Here is a 20,798-nt window from a genome sequence, read left to right as displayed (position 1 = left end):
GCATCATTGAATAGCTTTGGCAATTAGAAACTTCTGGCCAACGCCGTTCGCAGTGACTCACGTATTCATTCAAGACATGACGAGGTGCTAAATGCCGCTATCCCTATAAATAAATGGCGGGGGAGTCAAAAACGTTGACTTCAAATGTTGTTTTTTGGGGGGGGAGGGGGAGTTCAAATGTTGACTTGATTCAAAGTCTCCACAACTTTGGGGGGTCCTGGAGAACTCGGGATTCTGATGTTCCCCGTTCTGGAAGGTTTGCGAAGTTCGAGTTTGATCCCCGCAGAGTAAATACCATCCTAAATTTAAAACGGCAGATAGCATTTCCTATCAAAATGATCCCCGCGGTACATTTCCAAGTGACGGGGAAAGTCAGGTGCAGAGGGGTTTTTTTTTTTGTGCATCCACAAGGTGAATTTATTTGCAGCAGAAGTTTCTTACAGGGAAACAATTTAGAATGTTGAAATAATGAACTGTTACTTAAAGGGGAATAATGCCTGGAAAAAAAATACTTTTCTGATACTTCAGTGTCCAAAAACTATGTTTTTTTTAAAAAAAAAAGCTGTAGTTAACGCTTAATATTTCCCAGTCTGTCTAATTACGAAAGATTTCCCCCAAAATTAAAAGTTGTATAATGGTAGCATTCCAACGCCATTCATGCACTCGTTTTATTTCCCTTGGAACTTTTTTTGTCGATAAAACTTAAATTAGCACAGGCTCTAATTATTGCCCGCCGTTAAATCTATACATTCACCGGGTAACCTGATCTGTTTGGGGTAAAGCTGAGCCGAGAAGCTCTTGACGTATGGGAGCTGCTTCCCAACTTGTTGACCTTTGTATCAAACATCTACTAGAGCCATAAAGTAAAACATGAGCTGTTTTCTTCTGCAAGCGAACGCTGGCCACCTGCAGTGTTAAAACCGAAGCGCAAAAGAAGATAATAATGTATTAGAAAGCCAAAAAATGAGTATTTGTGCCTAAATTACTAAATGGAAGGTAAAAGGAACTACATGAAAGCTGTCCCAGGGGGTATTTTCACTTATCCATGACTGTAGCTGGTCTTGGGGGCTCTCGGTTATTTAGTGACTCAAGTTTGGAGCGGAACGCTTGGCTAACTTTAAAGTTTCTTCCGTGTTCTTTGAGACACGACAGGCCAATGACTGTCATCCCTCAGCCGGGATGATCCTTCAAAGACTTTAGTGAATACACAGAGTTCCTCAGATTAACCCTTGGCTCAGCTTTTGTGAATGAATGAAGTGTTAAGAGGCATCAGATATCATGCCAGCAACGCCCCATAATTCACATCGTCACTAGAGAGCTGTAAATACAAACAGTCAGGTTCTATCCTTCTCCATCATTCCCAGCCGAGCCTGGGGGGCCACAGACGCTCGGTGAAAACCTTGTGCTACTTACCGCAAAGACCCATTGAGGTGGGCTTACTGGTGGCGTTGGACTCAATGATCATCAGACCCGTGCTGTGGAACCATTGGATTTTAACATTCGTCGGAGTATCGATTAAATACATATTTCCTGTATCCACAATCTTGTATCCGTACTTTCTAATCATTGGCCAGGCATATCTGGAGTTGACGGCTACCTAAAACAAATAAATACTTTACTGAAATGGAACTTTATAAGTTAAAAAAATTTAAATGAAAGAAATTCAAGCTTTTAAATAGGATTAGCAGAATGTGTTTCACTATTTCTTATATTGAAACAAATCGCCAACAGTAAAAAGGAAAACACATCAAAATTAAAAATATTATGTCTTTTTTTACTGTTCTATAACTGTATTACATAACAATTTCCATGCATATTCCCTATAAAAAAAACATAATTAATCAGAAATGTATTTTAGATTAAAATTTAATCTCGCACCGAAAACCTCTATCACATTTGTTAGTGTTTTTAGTTATGTGTATATTTGTCATCTGCCAAAGACATAGCCATAGCCTTACATGCAAATTCCCTTCCATTTTCCCATGATCCCTCGGTGCAGGGTGCGTTGGAATCGTCCTGTCAGCCCAAGCAGGAAGTTGTAAGCCACTTCCTGTTCTCTCCCTGCATCAGCCCAAGCAGGAAGTTATAAGCCACTTCCTGTTCTCTCCCTGCATCAGCCCAAGCAGGAAGTCGTAAGCCACTTCCTGTTCTCTCCCTGCGTCAGCCCAAGCAGGAAGTTGTAAGCCACTTCCTGTTCTCTCCCTGCATCAGCCCAAGCTGGTAGTCATAAGCCACTTCCTGTTCTCTCCCTGAGTCAGCCCGTTTTAGCGGACGGCGCATGAGCCTCTAGCTCTAGAGATTGTTTACCGGCCGCGCAGGTCCCTCCGTAACGCTATTATCAGAAATATCTCAGGGCGACGGGGCGATTTATACCCTGTGACGGGGCAGCAAGATGGCGGCTCCCTTATAGTACAGAAAAGGAAGTAGCAGAGGGAATTTTTTAAAATAAATGATATTAAATAAATAAATGATACTAATATTTTTATATAGATGTTAGAATTGGGATCGGGGATAATGTTCTCATTTAGAACCCTACACATAACGTGGAATTCTAAGAAGGGCGTTTCAAGACTGAGCATCTAGGAATGCATTCATTATTGTCTGAGCGGTAAATTCCTTCGAACACCCGTTCCTAAAAATGTGCCAACTCGTTGAGTCTGCACGTGTCTTAATGTAAAAACAATCAAGACTTTATTCTCAGCTGCATTAAATACTGGCATGAAACGTCGCATTATATTCCCACCAGAAATAAAAAGCTAAATTAAAAAATACTAAAAAAAAAAAAACGGCCAATGAAATGAAATTCACTTACTTTTCTGTTTAAACGATCGATGATAATTTGGTTGGACAAGTGAGTTAGTTCTAGCACCGAAAGACATAAGGTTACTTCATCTCTGTTGGCCTGCATGTGAGACATGACGAGAATACAAAGGGTTAATGCGCAATTATTTGAAATCGGCATTGGATAATCGTAGAACTTTGGTGGATTTCTTCGCCAAATGCGTCATCTTATATTATTAATGTTGTTAATGACTTTTTACAATTGAACGTGATGGGTTGATATCTTAAATCTTAAGGCCGATAGGAAAAAGTCAATAATTTTAAGGAATTAACCACTTAATAAATATCTGTCTTCAAATAAGACGTCTCTGATTCCACCATGGACTCAATGAGCTTAAGCAAACAAAACCATATAATATTAACATTGTAGACTAGCGTTATTACTGATATAGCATAGATTTTCTTTTATATATTTATGGGCTTTATAAAATAGAAATAAAATAAAATATGAAAAAAAGAAAGAAAAAATCTTACCCTGTTCGTTGGTTTGCATTTGGAGACATGAGCTGTTATAGATTCATCTTCAGTCAAGCTGAAGATATAAGAAGCTTCCTTATACAAAGCCAGGTAGCGACCATCAAATGTAACAAAACTCAGGTCCGAGAAGATTGAGCATCGACCTTGAAGCGTAATAACCGAATTGTTACAAAATGCATTAAAAATATTTGAACATTTTTTTAAATTGTATTTTTTGAATTTGTTTTTATACCGGAATGCAACATTTAATACATTTATTTTGATAATAATGCATCTAAATTTCAAATTATATTGACAGCTATGCAATTAAACTAAAACTAAAACTTTAGTGCTTTTTTAAAAAAAATATCTGTTGAAAGATGTGGCAACTTTGACCTTATAGTTTTTCAATGTGAAATATAATATTAAAAATACTAGAACGGGAAAATTTGTGAAACGTCATGTGGTTTACTAAGGTCATGCATCAAAAAAAATAACAAAAACGTAACCCTGAAAAAGGTAAATTGGTCAGTTACTTACAAGCACATTCCCATTTTGGACAACACTTGTCCCCGTTTATTGGAATGGCAAACCCCAATAGTCCGCAGCTCGGCTGGGTCGCGTTGTACGGACAATGCTGCGATTTGTTGACCTGTATCAATTGTCCATCCACGCAGATGTGTTTAATGCAATCGTTTTCTGTATAAGGCTTAAAAAAACATTAAAAAAGCCTTAATTTCGGGGACTAACACAATCCAAAGGAATCACACCAAAAACATTTATAGTGTCTACAACACCCTGTAAGAAATAACCAACTCTGGCCTTACAAAACATTATTACTAAAATTAACAAAACTGTAATTAAAAAGGGTATAATTAATATATCATTAATATATAAAATATATATATATATATATTATATATATATATATATATATATATAATATATATTAATATATTATATATTATATATTATATATTATATAATATTAATATATTAATAATATATAATATAATATATATAATATATAATATATATAATGTTAATATATTAATATTATATTATATATATAATATTATATAATATTAATATTATATATATTATATATTATATATTATATATCATATAATATTAATATATTAATATTAATATTATACTAATTAATTTCAAATAATTAGTATAATATTAATTATAATAGTCATATATGAATTTTCCTATTACTCTAAAGTACAACGGTTAAAATATTCTATTTTTCTGTGTGTTCATCCTAATTAAATATACGCTAATGGTGTTTGGACCTACCACACAAGCTTGGCTCGTGGCTGTTTCTCTAGATGGTATCACGATGGAGACAGAAATCCCTTCAGAGACTCCTTCTGTTTTTGTTTGGTCTCCGGAATAAGCAGAGACAGTTTCCTGTAGTGTTTTTGATGCAGAGAAGACAAATTCTGTAATTGATGGCACAACCGTTACATTTTTTTGGATCGGGGTAGTTAAGTCCGAGGAAGGGGTCGCCGATGATGTTTCTGGTTTTTGACCGGTTGGAACAATAGTTTGAATGCTGCCGGTCAGATAACTTATATGTGGCGTTTCGGTGGAAGGAATATAGGTCGTTTTCATGGGTTTAGTAACATACTTTGTGCCCGTGGCATTGGTAACATGTGATGTTTGGAGTGGGGTCTCTGTTGAAGTGAGTCCTTCTGTCCCTTCGTGACCCGTGGAATAATTTGTAGACCTTGCTGGGGGAGTGAGAGCTTTTTCAATCGTACTTTTATCGTGTATTTGGGATACATGAGTTAATCCATGGGTCACGCTAGGCGATGTCCTAACAGATGTATAACCAGTTTGTGGAGTTAAATAAACAGGCAAAGTTGCAACTTGGGTTGTTACAACTGGAGGACCATGCATTGTGGTTGAGAGAGACATCGTCTTGGGTGAACGTGAAACAGTATCCCTTGTTATTGTTATCGGTGGTGTCGATGTCCCTTTGGTGACTAGCCCAGCAGACGTTGATTCTGCGGGTGTTGGCTGATAAGTGGCTAATGTTTCAGATACACCCTTAGATTGAGTGCTTGGTTGAGAAGGTAATTGACTCGCTGTTTTATAGATTTCAGTTGATGACAAGTCTTTCAATCCAGTTGGGTGCTTTGTTGACACAAACAACGTTTCTGCTTTTGCCGTAGATGGAGGATGTGTTCTTATGCTTTCAGAAGGTTCTGCTTTTTCTTCCGTGGAAGTAGAAATTGTGCCAGAGGGCAAAGACATCGATGTGAAGTGTCCAGCTGGTGTAGACACGTTCGAAACAGACACTAAGCTTGTAATATGCGTTATATTAACTGCTCCGGTTAACAAAACCTTTCCTTCTGTGGTCAGGTGCGTTGTGAGTCGGGCTGTTGTAGGGTACGGAACAGCTGGATAAGATGTAGATAATGAGGTAGTAAAAGGTGGATATGTTCCTTGAGTAGTGGACTGCGTGGCTCTGATGATATCTGGTAATGGACTTTTGGAGGTCGGCTTGTACATTGATACAGTTGTTTTAATAGTTGGAAACATGATAGTTGTTGAGAGAAGAACCGTTGTTACATTTTTAGTGGAGAGGGTCGTTGACGGCTTCGTAGATAACGGCTGTGAAACGGCCTCATGGGATATAGTTTGGGCAGGAGAAGAAAATGTGTGAAGGCCAGAAAAATCAGTGGGAAACAACGTCCTCTCTGTATACGGGATGGATTTTAATGAGCCTGTTATGTTGCTTAATCTTTGAATTGTAGATGTACTCCCAGTGGTTGCCTTTTCTGTTTCTTCGACGTATCTTATTCTGCTTGTTGAAGTCTTGGTGGCATTAAGGATGTCTGGAGACGTCGCAGTGATTTCAAGAGATTTATACTCTGTTGTGGATGTTTTCGTCGTTGACGTTTTGTTTGTTGGCTGAGAAAACGCATGTAACGTGGTCCCCGTATAATTCAAGGTGTCTACTCGTGTAGTAAAGTTGGATGTGTGTGATGTGGCCTCCCTTTCTGTAGTGCGTTGATCAGGCTTAGTGGTTATATGTAGCTCTTCTTCTGTGAAAACAGACAATTTGGTGGTCATATTACTCATTACCTCAGGCATTGTAGTTGTTGCTTTTGATGGCTCCATCTTTGGTTCCATTGTTAACAATGGAAGAGGAGACATCAAAGATGGAACCCTTGTGATAGTTTCTGTGGGGAATATATGCGGAACACTTGTTGCCCTCTTTGTGGTAGTTGTTTGAGGTACCCGTGTGATACTTTCTGTGGTGGACATTTGAGGAACACTTGTGATATTTTCCGTAGTGGATGTTTGAAGAACACTTGTGATACTTGCTGTGGTGGACTCTGGAGGTATCCTTGTTATCCTTTCTGTGGTGGAGGTTGGAGGTATCCTTGAGATAATTTCTATGGTGGATGTCAGCGGAACTCTTGTGATACCTTCTATACTAGATGTTTGAGGAACCCTTGTGATACTTTCTGTGGTGGAGATTGGAGGTATCCTTGTGACCCTTTCTGTGGTGGAGATTGGAGGTATCCTTGTGACCCTTTCTGTGGTGGAGGTTGAAGTTATCCTTGTGATACTCTCTATACTTGATGTTTGAGGAACCCTTGAGATACCTTCTATGCTTGATGTTTGAGGAACCCTTGTGATACTTTCTATGCTGGATGTTTGAGGAACCCTTGTGATCCTTTCTGTAGTTGATGTTTTAACAGTTGCAGTCTCATGTGAGGATGGGTGGACAGGATACAAAGTAAATGTTGGGGGTGTTGTAGAGATGTTTGTAGTTATTTTGGGTTCCATTTCAGTAGTAAGGAATGTCTGCGCTAAAGCAGGTTTACTCGTCGCTGTTGGTACCGTAGCATTGTGCAGGATAGATACTTCTGGTAACAGTGTTATAGCCTCTGTCATATTGCTTTGCTGAGTTGCATTAATGGATATTTGCTCCACTTTGGTTGTTAACATTTTTGTAGGAACCAGAGTAGTCTTCTCCTCTTTAAAGGACACAAGCTCTGTAGTTAATAAAGATGTTGGTGTTACCGTTTTAATCGCACTTGGGAATTCTGTAGACTCCGTTACCAAGGACGGAGCTGATAAACCCGTTCTTGTAGACATTTCAGTAGCTGCCATTTGCTTTGTGGATGGGCTAGAGAAAGGGGTAAAAGGAACAGCCATGGTGCTGAGTGGCAAAGTCTGTGAAACCCCCTCTGTCTGCAGAAACCTTGTTGGTTTTTTGCTTATTTCTCCCATTGAAGCCACTTCCTTTACTGTACTTCCTGTGTACGAGAAAGCAAGGCTGGTAGCCGATGTTGTGTAAGACGTTCTTGGAAGTTCTGTGGTTACTGCAGCTAAATCCGTCGGCGTACTCAGTCCTTCTTTGGGTAAAAAGGTGGTTATTTTGGCTTCCACAGAAGGTGTAGAAGTTGTGCTTCTACTGGTGAGAATTGTAGTAATTAATGGAGAAATCAACGGTGTTGTAAAATTGGGTAAAATTGTAACCGAAGCTCTTTCCCCCAAAGTAGTGGTTTTTAATGTTGGCACAGAAACCTCCACTGCCGTGGTTACATCCTCTCTTTCGGTAGTTGCGGTGGGTATTTTGGGTTTCGACGAGGTGACCCCGTCAAATGTCAGTAACTGCGAGGTCTCCTTGGTGATAATTACTGGCATAAGAGTCATTTTTGACATCTCAGTTGTAGTTAGAGGTGTTTGGGGGGATGTAAATGTATCGGTATCAGCCTTCACTTCAGTAACTCTTGCTGAGTATGGTGTAGTGGTCGAACCTTCCAGAAAAGCTTGGCTGCTGCTCAAGATTCCACTTGTGGCTCCCGAACTCAACATTTCAGCAGATGTAGAATGAGTTGCTTGGGACCATGTGGTTTCATGTTTCTGCGGTGTCATCCTTATTACTTTTGTTAGAGGAGAAGACATTGAAGCATTTGCCAGCATGTCCGTATGGGGCGCAACTCCTGTTACAAGCCCAGGGGGCCCTGTGGTGACAAAGCTCCATTTGGACACCTTAGGTATGGTGATCTCTGGCTTACTTGTGGATACTGATGTAGAAGACAAGCTGGAGTATGAGGTCATATTAAATGTTGTAGACACTGTATGGTGGCCCGTAGGAGCTGGGGTAGATAGTGAAGCTGATATATAAAACGCAGGTTCAACACCTACAGTTAAATAAGACAAAAATTCAATTATAAATCAATATTATTATTTCAGGAATTATCTTTTAACAAAAGCCAAAGCGGGATATCTTATCCTAGCTTTAAATGCTGAAATTATAGATTTATATCGCGCCTCTGTAACTGTACAAATCATCAATAAATATCGCAGTGATGCCTCATAACGCAACCAAGAGTGTTTTTTTTAGAGAATCAACAATTATTTTTAAATTTTTGAACTTCCTGCTGTACCTTACAGACCCATCTTCCCCAAGATACTGAAAAAAAATTTACTAAAATAAATTAAATCCTCAAATGTTTGAGTTTTCAGAAAATGTTAATTTTTTTCTAAAAATACAACAAGAACCCCATGTTTATGGAATTTCATCCATGTGTAAGGGGAAATTTACTGATGTAAAGAGATGCTATTTTGATGACACCGTTCTTGGAAACTTTTATGTTCCATAAAGCGTATGCCCTGCTTAAATTTATTGAGGCTACTTACAGTCTTCTAGGTAGACGCATTTCCTCGTAACTTCATCCAGAACCATGTGGGGCGGACATGACGGGAAACAACCTTCCACTCTTTGAAAACATACAAAGTCATTACAAAAATTTCATACAGAAATGGGAAAGCTTTTTGATTCTTTGCCAAAATGGTCTTCAGACCAACATAACAAAATGTTTAATGCAACTATATGACTCGTGATTCCCCACTCTTAGGCAAGTGGCCACCATTTCTTCTAAACTCCATTGCTTTTGAATTATATAAACTTTGAAGAACCCTCTTGACTTATGAAGATACCCCATTGGGTCCGGGAAACACCTTCATACTATACGACCACCATGGCCAACACAGTTAATAGTCAAAATATAGAACTCAACTCGATATGCCCAGGGGGAAAATGTCCCTATGCCCACCAAGGGGAAGAATCCACCATATGGATCCAACTAGGAGCAGGTGTATAGTAATGCGTAAAGCACTTTTGGGGCAGGGTTGCCGGTTGAAATATAGTTCAGCATCTATAAGCCGTTCCTAAAGCTAATTACAGATTGTTAACATTAGTCCTCGTCGTGCTAAAACTTCTGGAAGATATGATTTACGAACTTGTTTTTGATTTAGTAAAACGTTATTGAAGAAGGCTGCCTAATAGCCGTGTCTGCTGTCATTCCGTACCAGTCATCACAAATCAAAGATCCTGGCAGGCAAAATCCTTTCTGGAAGCCAAAGTTTGCTCCGTACAATCACATTTTCAGCAAACGCGCAGTGAGGAATGACTACCCACCAACAAATGGCCGCATTATAATTTATTATTTTGAACAAAATGTTGCCGGATTAAAAGTGAAGCCTGCCACCTGCGAGAAATCATATTATTAATGGATGTGCCAAAAAACGCATAGCATTGCATGTAACGCAATACCCCAGCGGCATCCCGGACTGCTTAGGCATAACTTACTTATGTTTAATGCTATGAAAGGTATTTAGCAAAGTCAGTGTCATTGTAAAAATACAAACTGGCCATTCTGCTTTTACCGAATATATATATATATTATTATTTTTTTATTATTATTATATTTTTTTTAAATGTCCGCGATATTAAAAAAAAAAAAAATCTGAAATTAGATTTGAAATCCTTAAAAAATGTCCCTGGATTTCATTTACATTTTTGGACAGTTTGCAGATAAATCTCTACTTCTAATACTTTCATAGTTTTAGTTAATAACAGTAAAAAAAAAATTTAATTGAATTGAATAAATTAAATATTATTTTTGTTCATTTTTTTTTAACCTGTTGTAACCTGTTTTGTTATGGGATTTGGGTAAGAACTTGACAGTTGTGGTCAAATGTTTTATTTTCAGCAGTAAAATTAACTATAATTAACTATAATCATATTAGGTAAGTAGTTTGCTCCATATGGTTACCCACACATTTAATTAGTTTTAATTAGATTTAGTAAAATTAGCTATTAAAACAGGCAAATACCGGACCATGGAGATTTTTGTAACTGGTCCTGTTATTCAATTATAAAAAAGGTCCCCGGTGGGGGGGTTGCATTTTTGGGCCACTTTTTACTAGAGTTCAATTGTAAAAAAAAATAAAGAAAATCCCAATACTTTTGGATCCCATAGAAAAGGTTGTTACTTACTTTGGGACATCTTTACAGTATTGGCCCTCAGGGTCTCTGCATGTCCTGAAACAGGCAGTGGAACATGCGTCGTATTTCCACTCGCAAGTGGAACGAGGAGATTTCAGCTTGGAATCTGGAAAATAATAAATTATACATTTTGTGCACATTTCTTTATAAACATCTATTTAGAGCACAATCTACAATCTACATTTCCATCAAACTTGGCATCTGTACTGTAATTATTGTTAAACATATTAACTCTTACAAGTGTAAAGTTAAAAATATGAGAATGGATTTGGTAAATTTGATCCACATACATGTTATCATTTATTTTTTCCCCAGTTCTCGTGGAAAAACTTTAAATGAATGATGATAATAATAATAATAATAATAATAATAATAATAATAATAAAAATAATAATATACAGCAAAGCAGGGATATTATGTATCACAAGAAAACCAAACGCTCAAATCAACCTCACAGTATACTGCCACCTAGTGTTACAGTGAGTGTATGTCATACTCTGCAGAATAAATAATAATAATAATTAATAATACTACTAATAATAATAATAATTCAGTAAATACAACCTTCCTTTTTTATTAGCACCAACAATTATTTGTATATTTACAAATAAAGTTTAAGGTGTGACCTTTACCAAATTACGCACAGGAACTTACATTCCTTTTTATAGAAAATATTTTTTTATATATTTGAAGAAATATCTGTTTCACTTTCTAAATGATTTCTTCTAATTACTGTTATTTTTTTATTAAAGAGCAGTAACAATAATATTTTTACACGGGAATATTTTTCACGCCTAAATCCCAGTATTGTAAAAGCAAAAATAGGACAATCTATTTACTTTTTTTTTTTTGCGTGCAACCGAGATGTCAGGTTTAATTTTGAGTGGTGATGTCATGAACCACTTGCAGCTATTTATGTTACCATCTCTTATACATTTCTAAACACAAGTGCAGTTTAAACAAACATTATTGTAAATGTATTCCTATGGGGGGGGGCACTAAAAGCTCAAATCTAGACACCTGGAAAGGGGTTTCTGAGACATCAGAGGAACTCCAGCTTTAAGCGATGGATAGTTCTGGGGTGCTGTATTTGCTATTTTAGATTTCTTCTTTACCATCGTGTATTATTAATGTTTTTATTACTATTTGTCATAGGAATCCCCGTGTCACACAGGACTAATCTGGGGCTTCCAAATGACCTTTCACTAAGACAGACGTGAATATTCCAGTGGTTTAAAACCAGCTCATCTGGGTCACCGAATATGACTGCAGTGAGTAATGACATTTTTATCCTCCTAACTCATCTAAAGATGATGGGGAGACTTTACTGTTATCTACAAACATTGCATAAGGCGGTGGAAATAACACCCTACTGAAACCTAGACACCTAGAACCTGCCGGCTGAGCAGACCTTCAGAAATGTCCTCTTGTGTTTTATAGGTCTGCATGGTCTTTGGGATTTTATTTAACAATTCTAATTCTAGCTTTAAATGGTCACTAAAACCATATAAATCAAGAGCTTACAATCTATTCCCCTGACACCCTCAACCTGCATCCTGAAAGAATCCATCCTCTCCACCTTCGAGATCTCCCATCACTCCTGGGTTCCAATGTCCCTTTATCACTCCCATCACTCCTGTGCTCCAATGTCCCTTTATCACTCCCATCACTCCTGTGTTCCAGTGTCCCTTTATCACTCCCATCACTCCTGTGTTCCAATGGCCCTTTATCACTCCCATCACTCCTGTGTTCCAATGGCCCTTTATCACTCCCATCACTCCTGTGTTCCAATGGCCCTTTATCACTCCCATCACTCCTGTGTTCCAATGGCCCTTTATCACTCCCATCACTCCTGGGTTCCAATGTCCCTTTATCACTCCCATCACTCCTGTGTCCCAATGACCCTTTATCACTCCCATCACTCCTGTGTTCCAATGGCCCTTTATCACTCCCATCGCTCCTGTGTTCCAATGGCCCTTTATCACTCCCATCGCTCCTGTGTTCCAATGGCCCTTTATCACTCCCATCACTCCTGTGTTCCAATGGCCCTTTATCACTCCCATCACTCCTGTGTTCCAATGGCCCTTTATCACTCCCATCACTCCTGTGTTCCAACGGCCCTTTATCACTCCCATCACTCCTGTGTTCCAACGGCCCTTTATCACTCCCATCACTCCTGTGTTCCAATGGCCCTTTATCACTCCCATCACTCCTGTGTCCCAATGGCCCTTTATCACTCCCATCACTCCTGTGTTCCAATGGCCCTTTATCACTCCCATCACTCATGTGTTCCAATGGCCCTTTATCACTCCCATCACTCCTGTGTTCCAATGGCCCTTTATCACTCCCATCACTCCTGTGTTCCAATGGCCCTTTATCACTCCCATCACTCCTGTGTTCCAATGGCCCTTTATCACTCCCATCACTCCTGTGTTCCAACGGCCCTTTATCACTCCCATCACTCCTGTGTTCCAACGGCCCTTTATCACTCCCATCACTCCTGTGTTCCAATGGCCCTTTATCACTCCCATCACTCCTGTGTCCCAATGGCCCTTTATCACTCCCATCACTCCTGTGTTCCAATGGCCCTTTATCACTCCCATCACTCATGTGTTCCAATGGCCCTTTATCACTCCCATCACTCCTGTGTTCCAATGGCCCTTTATCACTCCCATCACTCCTGTGTTCCAATGGCACGTTGTGTTCTCTGATCCAAGTTTAAGTTTAAAATTTCTAATTTCCTTGTTTTCCATGAAAACAGCTCAGTGACCCTAAACCTTTGAGTGGTAGTGTGTATATATTTTATAATTATTAATCTATACTTTTGTAACGGTATCACATCTTCAACAACCATCTGGAAGAAACAGTAAAGTTATCCTCAAATTATAGACAAAACTAATAAAATAAGTGTTTTGCTCAAATCGATAAATGGAGCCGCCAAACCGACCCTACTGCTCTGAAATATAATTATCGACTAAAATGTAACCAAAGCGATGGAGTGAAAGTGAAAACACATCAGAATATACACTCAACCCTTCAAAACACCAATTTGCCAGAGTCTTTCATATTTCATTGGATTTTTTTTCTATAAAATGAAAGGATTTTGTGCTATACACAAACAGGTGTGATAATTCACGCTCGCACAATCACAAATACCCCTTCTTTTTAACTTTCACTCCAGATCTTAAAGTTTATCAAAGATGTTTTCGGAACCTTTTGGTGACCCGACATATGTATCTGTTCCCTAACAATCATCACGTGAAGCGTTCCTGTCGTCTACTTGAAGTTGATTTGGAGGATTGGTTTTTTTTGCGTTTCACCTGCTGTTGTAGATGTTTTTAAAACGAAAACAGAAATCTGAAGAACTTTGATCTGTAGTTTTTTTTTTTGCTTAGAAATAACTCAATTATTAGCAAAATATGTAAAAAGGACCAATGGCAAAAACTTTTAAGTAAGGACTTTTTTTTAAATACAGAGTCGAGAGACGACAGATAAGGGCAGGAGATTAAACAAAATACCCACGGGGAGACGGTCAGGCCTTGGACTTTTGCCCCGGCTAGAGGGCCATTTCCAGTGGACTTTCCCTGATCGAGAATTCAGCACAAAAACTGTCTCTATTAAGCCTACATGTGATGGCATTAAATGATCACCATTGTTTTTTTTTTTTGTTAAATTATTTTTTTTATTATTATTATTTTAATTATTTATTTTAGTAAATCCTAAAAAAAAAAAAAATTAGGTATACATTTCTTCCTTATTTAGCAAAATACATGGTATCTTTCCTGCTTCTATGTATCGTACATTAAAAGTATCTCTAGATTTTGCATTGGGGCTTTTAGGGCTGTAGAACCCAGCAAACATTCTGAGCTCCTAGAAAAGAAGGGGGAATCGTGGGGGAGGGGCCATCAGGGGGAGGAAAGAGGGACATTGGGGGAGGAAAGAGGGACATCGGGGGGAGGAAAGAGGCGGCATCAGGCAAAAGAAGGAGGGGGCATCAGGGGGGTAAGAGGGGAATCAGGGGGAGGAAAGAGGGACATCAGGGGAGGAAAGAGGGGGCATCAGGCAGAAGAAAGAAGGGGCATCAGAGGAGGAAAGAAGGGTAGAGGGATTTGGGGTCCTATTATAAATGGACATATCGGAGGTATGCATTATCACCCTGTCCCTGTTCTCAGCCCCCTTACCAAGTGGAATTATTGTTATTGATTGATATAGTGCCATCATGCTCAGTAGCGCTGTACAATGAGGACAAGTCTATGACATGAGGTTGGTTTAGAAGTCTCACACCGTCATTACCACCCTCTCTGTAACCTGTATGTCATTAAGCCAGTATTCATCACGTCGTTGCGCATGCCACGGGCCGTTTAGTTTTTTTTTTTATGTGCGTCATGGGCTACGAAGCTCGTGACATTAACGAGACCTTTTCCGGGGGGTTCTATTATTCTGTCCCCCCACTTCTGGAATCAAGCTCCAGCTTTTCTGATCTAACATGCTCAGCATTTCCAACAGTCAGCAAGAAACCCAATCCGCCTTTGCTCCTACACCCTGCAGCCGGTGTAACTTTTCCATTAACTTAAATAAATACCGGGGGGTATTTTTAGAGCCTGTAATTGCCCTGCAGAAGAGTTCTGATACCCTCCAAAAGCAGGTTTGAGAAACATTCGACGCCCGGAGCTTATAAAACTCTGAAACGCGATCCTTAACTGAGTGATTAATGAAACGTCTCTCAATTATTTGGCCCAATTCTACTTATTTTTGTTGTTGTTTACCGACAAAGACAATATTTGTGTTAACTACTAAGTGGTAGAATACATAGGAACGCGCAATGCATGTTTATTGTTACTTATTGTCATATGGCGCCATCATATTCCGCAGCGCCGTACAATGTTTATGCCGCGACAAGGCAGGGATACGGAAAACAATATTAAAAGCCCCGGCCGCTCACAATTGTTTAGTTTGTAGAGCAACAGATCCGAGCTTTAAATACCCTGTTAACACACGGAGTTACAATTTAGTTAAAGCCCGTGATTAGAGAACTTAGCCAGGAGACGTCAGGAATTTGGCAATGACAAAATCTGTCATTTTTGGGGAGATTGGAGTGTGCCACGTAACAGCTGCGTCAGTCTGGACCTCACGATACGCGGCCAAACAGCCCCAGGTTCACAATGGGGGCTGTTAACACTTTCCCCGACCGATCGGATGGCGGGACAGCTGGGGCTTCTTATCATGCGTCAGGACAATATGCCAATGTTTGGCTCATTTTAAGACACCGTGTTAGTTTATCAACTTATTCAATAAGTGCATTTAAAAAAAATATATTTAAAAAACATTTCTAGATGATTCCATGGATTTTTTTGGGGAATTACAAGTGTTTCATTTTTATAGGAAAGTTCTTGTGGCCCTTTTAACTCGGAAGATCCAAATGGGTTCTGGTGTTGGATACTGTCTATTGGAACGAATGGAGTTAGAGGAAGTGACATGCAAAGTTGTATTAGCCAATGAGAGATTTAATCAATATTATGCTGAGTTCTCATTGGCCAATGAGAGATTTAATCAATATTATGCTGAGTACTCATTAGCCAATGAGAGATTTTATCAGTATTATGCTGAGTTCTCATTAGCCAATGAGAGATTTTATCAATATTATGCTGAGTTCTCATTGGCCAATGAGAGATTCAATCAATATTATGCTGAGTTCTCATTAGCCAATGAGAGATTTAATCAATATTATGCTGAGTACTCATTAGCCAATGAGAGATTTAATCAATATTATGCTGAGTACTCATTAGCCAATGAGAGATTTAATCAATATTATGCTGAGTTCTCATTAGCCTATGAGAGACTTAATCAATATTATGCTGAGTTTTCATTGGCTACGAGGGAAGCGGCTTGAAAAGTTTTGGAATTCTATACAGTATATGAGTTATAGCTATAGAATAAAGTGCATTATATATATATCGGAGTGCAGATTATATATATATATCGGGGAGCGGTAACGAGCCAGTTACAAAGTATCCTTGTCGTTTAAGACAAACATTGAGCTGTGATATATTTTTATAAAAATAACCGAGGCAAGTTACCGCCATCTACACTCAGCATAGCAAAGCATTGACCTCACGCTACAGAAATACATTATGTGAAAAGGTTCCGAGCATCGTCAGGAAGACGCTCCCAGACATTCCGGGAAACGAGCGGCAATTAGAGCGATCTGCGGCCTACCGCCATATATTATCAACGTATGCATTAATTGGCAAATTACCAGAAAATCTGATATTTAATTTTACTAGTCGGTTTTTTACCAGTAAGTTGAGACACTTAAATATTACCAGAAGGCTAAAAAATAAAGTTTTCATCTAAAATATTATTATACAGAGGCACACAATATACCTGAGATTTTAAGGAAAACATACTGATTTTTCTTATCCTTTTTTATCTGTATTTTTTTAATTAATTTAAATTAATTAAATTAATTAATTTTAATTAATTAAAATTTCTAGGTTTATATATGTATATATATATATATATATAAATATTTGTGTAAGTATATAAATATACGTATATGGGTCACATGACTGAGAAGGCATTGGCTTTTGGCAATTCTGTTGCCATAGTAACCATTCGATCCTCTCGCGACTTCTTATTTTTATTCTATGTCATTAGAAGACAATTATATTTAAGCTCCTTTTTTTTTCAAAATCCAATGTTTATTAAGATTTTCAACATTTTATATTTAAGCTCCTTACTAATATCATATACTCCAGTTTATTTTCAACAGCGTGAGACAAGGAAATAAAACAAACAAAAAAAAAACCCCAGATTTTTAGAATAATCAAACTTTTACCTGTTAATCTGAAGAGCGTGGAAAGCCGGAACGCGGCAGAATGATGGTATTTCGTCAGAAAGATATATGAAGCGGAAATGCGCAGAAAGTATCCCGGTTTAGCGAAGCATTCGAAGGAGTTATAGCCGGAAATCCACGCGTTTCTGTGCATGATGAATGTCGAGCGATTCTGGAAATCTTCCTCTTTTTGCCACTTAGATATTAAAAAAGTACCATTTCTGGCTAAATGCAGGAAGAAGTTGGGACGGTCGGCCAGCTCAATGGAGACCAGATTTCTGTCTGGGAAATAGAGTCATCCGTCAAGAAACGGTTCATTCAGAGACATTAACATTTACTGAAAGTGTTAGAATCTATGTTAAAAAAAAACAACATATATCAGCATTGGGTATAAATTATAAAACATGTCTGAAAATGGGGGCCGCTTCACGCTCATGAATGCTAATGATCTAGTCCGACTCATTGAGCAAAAAAACCTATATAATAAAACTTATATTAGTTATATTTGTACAGCAGGGGCCGGAAAGTCTACGTCCATTTAGCTCCCATTGAACCAGAAACCCGATAATGCTTTAGAATGTTGGGAATAATTATTCTTAGCTTAAGACGATAGCTCTTGGGCCGTCCAACAGTTCCTGGTTGGCAACCCCGTTAGGTGACCTCGTTTCGGACCATAAAGACCTCGGTTGATAAAACGCATTACTTAGTGAATAATCGCCACACTACCCTTCAATGTGAATAAACCTATTAAGTGCTAAAAGACCTCATAAATCAACAATGTATCATTTTGTGTTTTTGGGGGCCGAAAGAATAATGCAAGGGTTTTTCAGTCTTTCTGGAATAAAAATGTCCCTATAGACTAGAATATAGAATAATTCATCGATATATCCATTCCGCTAAATCCACAAAACATAATGTTGTGTTGTTTAAAGCTACAACCATGATTGTCCCCCAAGCCTAAGATAAATCCTTCATACTGTCCCATAATTAGGGTTAAAAATTACTTTTTAAAATCATTTTTGGCATATTTAAGGAAGATAATTGTTAGCGCACCGAACTAAGATACATATTTATTAATTTATTATATATTTATTCTGGACACATAAAAGTATGGCCAGGATCTATGTCTCATAAGTGCTCGCGCTCTATTGATTATATTTTTTTTCATCCAAAATACCCTTTATTTTGGTCATTCTATGTGCTGCTGCGTATGATGTTTCAATGAATTTATTAAGTAAAATACTTAAGCTTTTGGGGAAGTTTGGGGTGCATTCTGACGCCACCGAGGCACTCTAACGGTTAATTGTTCTCGGCAGGTTTATTTTGGGCCTGCGACCTTACCATGTGCTTTGGGTTTGTACAGGCCCGGCGTTAGCATGAAGCTGGCGGTTTCTTCCGGGATTAGGTAGTCTCTCCTCATTGGGAAAACATTGCCGTCGGGAATCCTGGCTGCCAACACTAAACTCTTGTCCAAGTAGCTGACCAGCTTGTACGGCCCCTTCCCTAAAACTGGGCAAAAAAACACCCCAACAAGTTCACCATACGGGGAATAACCCTTCGAATTACAAAATTACAGAGTTTATAAAATTAGAAAACTTATATTTTTGTCAAACATTTCTCATCCTGTGACGTCCGCTCTACAGACTCTCACCCTGCCTTCTTTACATCTTCATGCCCTCCAAATCTTTAACCCCTAGCAGAACCATATGCTGCCTTCTTGCCCCTATGCAGGGCCTTGTACTGCCCCGTTCCACCCCAATAGACCCCTGTGCCCCTTGGCCCTTGATTTCAGACAATACCCCTCCGATAAGCCTTGCGCTTTCAGTGCCACCCTTTAATATACAGGCGATTAGCCTCATAAATTCTCATTAAATTCTCATTAATCAATTACCATTATCTCCATTATTTAAAAATATCCACAATGAAGCTTTATTGATATTTTTTACACATATAATATGTTTCACCTTTAGTCTACGCGGAATAAAATTCTTATTAAATAGTGTCCCTCGCATAGAATATTTCAGATAAAGCTCACCTGTGAACCAAACCTATCTTAAGCTCACATGCGCTGACATTATTGGCAGACATATTCAAACCACAAAGATTTGCGTTCGGTTTTGTGAATCTCTACTGCCCTCAAGAGACGGATTTCAGAAATATAATTTTGTTATTAGCGCATGTTTTTAGGTGTCACGGTCAGCCCAGGCTGCGGAGCTGCATATCTGTCCTGCTGTAGTTTTTCTGCTTTGCTTTGATCCATTCCTGGATTTCCTTTTGCTTTGTTCTATTTTCCATTCCTTGCTTCTGCTCCGGCTCTTTGCTTCAGCTCTGCTTCCTTTATTAGGTGTGCCCCACCTGTGTGTTCTGTTTGTCTCAGTCTGCAGTCTTCAGTCTAAGGTATGTCTCTGTGCTGTGTTTGGTTTACATGTGTGGTTTGTTTTGTATCTTGTCTGCAGGGATTAGCGTTAGGACCCACCGTCATTGGAGTACTTTGGCGTAGTGGTGGGCTAAGCATACTATGGCCATATCATGTGACGAAATCTCCAATAGTTATCTTGTAGTCCTAGGCTAGTTTCTGTATTCATGTTTGTCGGTCTTTTATGTACCTTTGCCCTTCTTCCTTGAATCATCTCAGGATTCCGGTTCCTCTCTCCTCTCCCCATGTCCCTATTAATATGTCCTATCCTTGCTTATAGGAGAAGCGTCCGAGGGTTCCGGCTCCTCACTCCTTCCCCTGTGTTCCTTGCCTTCTTCCCTGTCCTTTGTTGTGCCCTGTAACATGTATGTCTTGTCTGGTTATGTTTATTCCTTGTCTTGTGCCTGTTTATATCTTTCAATTCATGTCATGCTTCTAGCCACTTCTCGTGTATATATTATATCATGTTTCTTGCCTGGTCTCCCTTTCTCTTGCTTGTTTTGTGTCTGCTACATTAACCCTTTGCTTAGCTTTCATTCTCCCAGCCTGCAGCATCCTGCACGTGACTCATGTGATATGCTTCATGCCTGCTCCAGGGTGCCTGCAGGATTCGTTTTGTTCTGGACTCCATCTGCTGCCATATCAGGGCGCTGGTGTTTGGCTGCACTACCTAGGTGCTCAACGCCTGGGCGAGTGTGGTCACCCTGCACCAGGCCCTGCCCCAGACTCCGCTACTGCATCGAGACTCCTGCACACAACTACATCGGGCGCGCTGGGTCCTTCCAGTCACCAGCTTGGACCCAGTCCGTGACACATGGCCGCAGGTAAATGGCCAGGAGTTCGCGGAGTGGAGTTAGCAGCGTCTGCCCTTCCAGTGGGCCTCCGTACCCGTCTGCCCTTCCAGTGGGCCTCCGTACCCGTCTGCC

General features: G+C 39.1%; 1 protein-coding gene across 1 annotated transcript in view; it reads right to left on the bottom strand.

The window, feature by feature from the left end:
• The window catches only part of OTOG (otogelin), a 69,383-nt gene that overhangs the window by 18,972 nt on the left and 29,613 nt on the right, over nucleotides 1-20,798 (bottom strand). Inside the window, exons 32-40 of the mRNA XM_053449225.1 lie at nucleotides 18,798-18,965; nucleotides 17,460-17,738; nucleotides 10,613-10,727; nucleotides 8,971-9,050; nucleotides 4,600-8,471; nucleotides 3,838-4,006; nucleotides 3,316-3,461; nucleotides 2,809-2,902; nucleotides 1,414-1,593 (exon numbers count right to left, since the gene is read on the bottom strand). Of these exons, the coding sequence (XP_053305200.1) occupies nucleotides 1,414-1,593; nucleotides 2,809-2,902; nucleotides 3,316-3,461; nucleotides 3,838-4,006; nucleotides 4,600-8,471; nucleotides 8,971-9,050; nucleotides 10,613-10,727; nucleotides 17,460-17,738; nucleotides 18,798-18,965 (5,103 nt within the window). The remainder of the gene's footprint in view (nucleotides 1-1,413; nucleotides 1,594-2,808; nucleotides 2,903-3,315; nucleotides 3,462-3,837; nucleotides 4,007-4,599; nucleotides 8,472-8,970; nucleotides 9,051-10,612; nucleotides 10,728-17,459; nucleotides 17,739-18,797; nucleotides 18,966-20,798) is intronic.

The sequence above is a fragment of the Spea bombifrons genome, chromosome 10 (genome assembly GCF_027358695.1).
Source record: "Spea bombifrons isolate aSpeBom1 chromosome 10, aSpeBom1.2.pri, whole genome shotgun sequence".
Taxonomy (NCBI): Eukaryota; Metazoa; Chordata; class Amphibia; order Anura; family Pelobatidae; genus Spea; species Spea bombifrons.
This window is presented reverse-complemented; position numbering and strand designations above follow the sequence as displayed.